General features: G+C 40.7%; 1 protein-coding gene across 1 annotated transcript; it reads left to right on the top strand.

Annotated features, from left to right (window-relative positions):
• Positions 1-956: 956 nt before the first annotated feature.
• CCR75_002991 (uncharacterized protein) lies at positions 957-1,454 on the top strand (the record flags this gene model as incomplete). Its single annotated transcript, XM_067961088.1, has 1 exon — positions 957-1,454. One exon carries the CDS (start codon positions 957-959, stop codon positions 1,452-1,454), a length of 498 nt encoding a protein of 165 aa, XP_067814867.1.
• Positions 1,455-3,635: the final 2,181 nt, after the last annotated feature.

Here is a 3,635-nt window from a genome sequence, read left to right as displayed (position 1 = left end):
CAGCCAATCGTTATAAGACATGATTGTGCGGTGCGCAAGTAGGCGCCATACATAATTTGTTAATAATATAATAAAGTCAGTAGTTGATAGAAGATCGTTACGTAGGAACTGAATATATTAATACACTTTACTTTTTCTCCATTTTAAAACCTTAGAGCTAACTTTTGGCTGCTAAGACTACTTAGCTACCTGTAATCTTCCTCTGCACGTCGTGTACGTGAAGTAACCGAGCCACCCCACCTTCACTGTAATCAGTGTAGGTTGGCTAGTACTGTTGTAAGTACTAGCAAAGGGTGCCCTTTTACACTAAGCATGCAAATTGTTGAGTAACGGCTCTAAATTGATCAGTACGGAGCAGGGCTCGAGCATTCACATTATTCATTGTTTGCCCGAGCGCGAGGCAGCCTGAGGCCTTAATTGTAATGGGGCACCTTTCGCTTGTACTGCCTTAGTACTAGCCAGCCTGGACTGATAAAAGTGAAAGTGAGGTTTTCTTCGAATTTGGTAATGTTGGAACTTTAAAGTAAACATTATTAAATAATAATAACTTTGTACTTCTTTAATCTTGTTCCTTTTATAGAAAATAATATTTACTAACCCCCCCTCTGATAAATGATATCCTTGGTAAACTCACTTGTTAATTAGTGATCAAAGGTTAATAATTATTGGATTATACTGAATGGTGGACGTCAAATCCTATAAGCTCGCGAAAGTTATAAGTTTTTGGGAAATACGTTATGAAAGGGAGGACTGAATTCATTTCACAGGAAATAATATTTATGGAACGCGACACACACTGACGGTAAAGAAAACGTACTGCAACGCATAGTAACGAAGATAATTATTTTATTTTAATGAGCTGATTTAGGACGATGCATCTTCTTCGATTGACCATTAATTGATACACGATTTCAGTTAATATCGTTGGTGCATCATCTTTGATTGGCCATTAATTGATGCACGCTTTCGTGACAGTAGGGACGACAAAGTTTGACGCGCTGATAGCGGCGCTGGACACGGACGCATGTCTGTCAGCATTGGTTGTGCGCGGATACACATCACTTCGAATGCAAATCGGACACGGCAAGTATCTTCCGCGTGCGACGTTCCCGGGATTGGTGCTGAGTTTCTACCGTCACGACCCGCTATACAAGCGCGACGTCGCGGAGGCTGACCTGATCATCAGTCATGCGGGTGCCGGCTCAATTATGGATAGTCTCGCACTTAACAAAAATCTTGTGGTTGTAGTAAACACGATGCTAATGGACAACCACCAGACGGAGTTGGCCGAGGCCATGGCCGACCTTAAGTATTGTATTCAGACTAACGTCCAGGGACTACAGAAAGTGCTCGAGACTGGTGATTGGAATGACCTCAAGCAATACCCCCAGCCGGACAAACAGGCTTTTCCAAACTTAGTAGATAAAGTCATGGGCATAGCTAAAGAAGAGTAATTCTTTGAATGTGATAATACTTATATAAATATACATAAAGTGCTTTATTTTTACTAATACTTAAATTGGAATTCGGTGCCGGCATTAAAATCCTCAATCCCGGCAGAATGGGCAACTACGCTTAACAATATAGTCGTACAAGAAGTAAAGCCGACATCTCGATTGGTGTCGAGTCACAGCTCGCGTGATGCCTCCTTTAACTGATACGATCGTGGCTAATCCTCAGTGACGACGTGAGGCTTAACTGATATGCTTGTCATCATCATTATAATGGCAAAAACGGGTAAAAGTTTTCAGCTTAGCTGAAATGGACCTCTAGCGAAGAAATTGTTGGTGTTAATCGCTCATTTTCAGTCGCTCACAGTACTGAGGTTCGACTTTGTGCTCCTCGAAAGTGGATGTTTACAGTGAATGTACCTCGAAAATAATCGTTTCCCGCATTTAATTCCACAAAAAATAATGCGAGTCCAGCACAACCTGTTTTGCCACTCGTGCTGCTTCCTCGATCAGCGTTCTTGAAGCCCTCCATCTTGAACAATGAATTTGACCGTGGCCAGCTTAACCAAACCCACGCTCCGCCTTCGCCTCCATACGTCTAAAGCGTTGGCAAGAGTAACCGCAGTGGCGACACGGTTCTGCCAAAACTACAAATTTGCGACGTTTTTATTCGCAGCCGACTCCATTTTCATTCGGCATAGCGGTATCTGTTTCCGAAGAATTACCTTAAAATTATCTTTGCTCGCGCCAGACAAACGTAGGCTGAAGCTTGGTTTTGAGAACGAAAACGTGTTAGGAAGTCTGGTACCCGTTTCTGGAGCAGCAAATACTTCACAATTTCTGACTGCTTATGTACGCCATTCAAGTCATAAGAAACTCAGGTAAGCCTTTTGTCATTGATGACGCATCCGCTGACTTGGCTGCTCACGCAGTTGTTTGAAGCGAAAATACATGTATTAGGCATAAATACAAATTGAGCAAAAACCGTTTAAATTTCAATAGGAGTCGAGCCTCAAATCAGAATTCAAGCTTTTAATTCCTGCATTTCGTATCAAGAAAGTTTTGCGAAAGGATTCTTGGTAGAAAATATATCTTGAAAGTAAATTTAAAATCTTACGAAAAAAAGCAAATATTATTACGATTAAAATCTAAATTTCTGGATAAAAATGCTAGATGTGCTAAATGGTATTTAGTATTTAGTGCTTTAAAATAAAAATAAGGAACCCACGTTGCTATTCTCACCCAGCCACGTGGAATCTAAAATTCTCACCCATCACAAAAAATAATGTTTTATAAAGTGGCCATGGATTTTTTTTTTAAAAGACCGGAAGGGCTTTTCCATTAAATACTAATCATGAATAGAGTTGAATATGGGAATTTCTCTTTCTCTCCCTTTCTGCATCACTGACAAATGTTCTAATTCGTGCTTCCACAGGTTTCTCCTAAACCTGGGCTTTCACTGATGCAAAACGTTTCCAATTACGTGCAATGGGAGGTACAAGAGATTTTCGCCTCAAGAAAACCGGTACAAAGGGTTTCCATCAACAAATGCACAGGCCACCTATTCTATGTGGGAGAAACGTGATCATCTGCTCTGCACTGAAATAATCTACTGAATGGCCATAGCAGTTCGCGAGAACATCCAGTGATCCAATCCGCATGGTCCGTCTTCCCATATAACCGACATTCTTTCGACTTCACATTCGTTTCCTGTTCGTTCTCCATAATTTCCGTTTTGAGGTCCTTTTCACCACTTTGCCATTCATCTTCTGATCTCCCAAGACTTATGGCGACGGTTCGGTAACCACAGTTCCCATCACCCTTGGCATCTAGAACCTGTTCAATGTAAGCTTTGGCAAACTTATAGATACAGGAGATGGATGCATGTTCTGATAATGCCGAGGAAAAAATATTAGTTTGAATATTTTTTTATATAAAATTTCAGATTTTTGTTTATCAGTTTTGCTTACCTTCATGAATTATTGTTATTATATGGCGCAGAATGACCGAAGATGGTATATCGGAGCAGATGCATTTTCTGACAATGCGAAGAAGAAAAGATTAGTTAAGGAATATGTCATCGGATTTTGAAATGGCCTGCCATTTTGCTTACTGGATGATAGTGGTTTTGAAACCTTTGTGGGACATTTTCGAATATCGTGTCCCTCTCGTCCACACGTTTTG

The sequence above is a fragment of the Bremia lactucae genome, linkage group LG3 (genome assembly GCF_004359215.1).
Source record: "Bremia lactucae strain SF5 linkage group LG3, whole genome shotgun sequence".
Taxonomy (NCBI): Eukaryota; Oomycota; class Peronosporomycetes; order Peronosporales; family Peronosporaceae; genus Bremia; species Bremia lactucae.
This window is presented reverse-complemented; position numbering and strand designations above follow the sequence as displayed.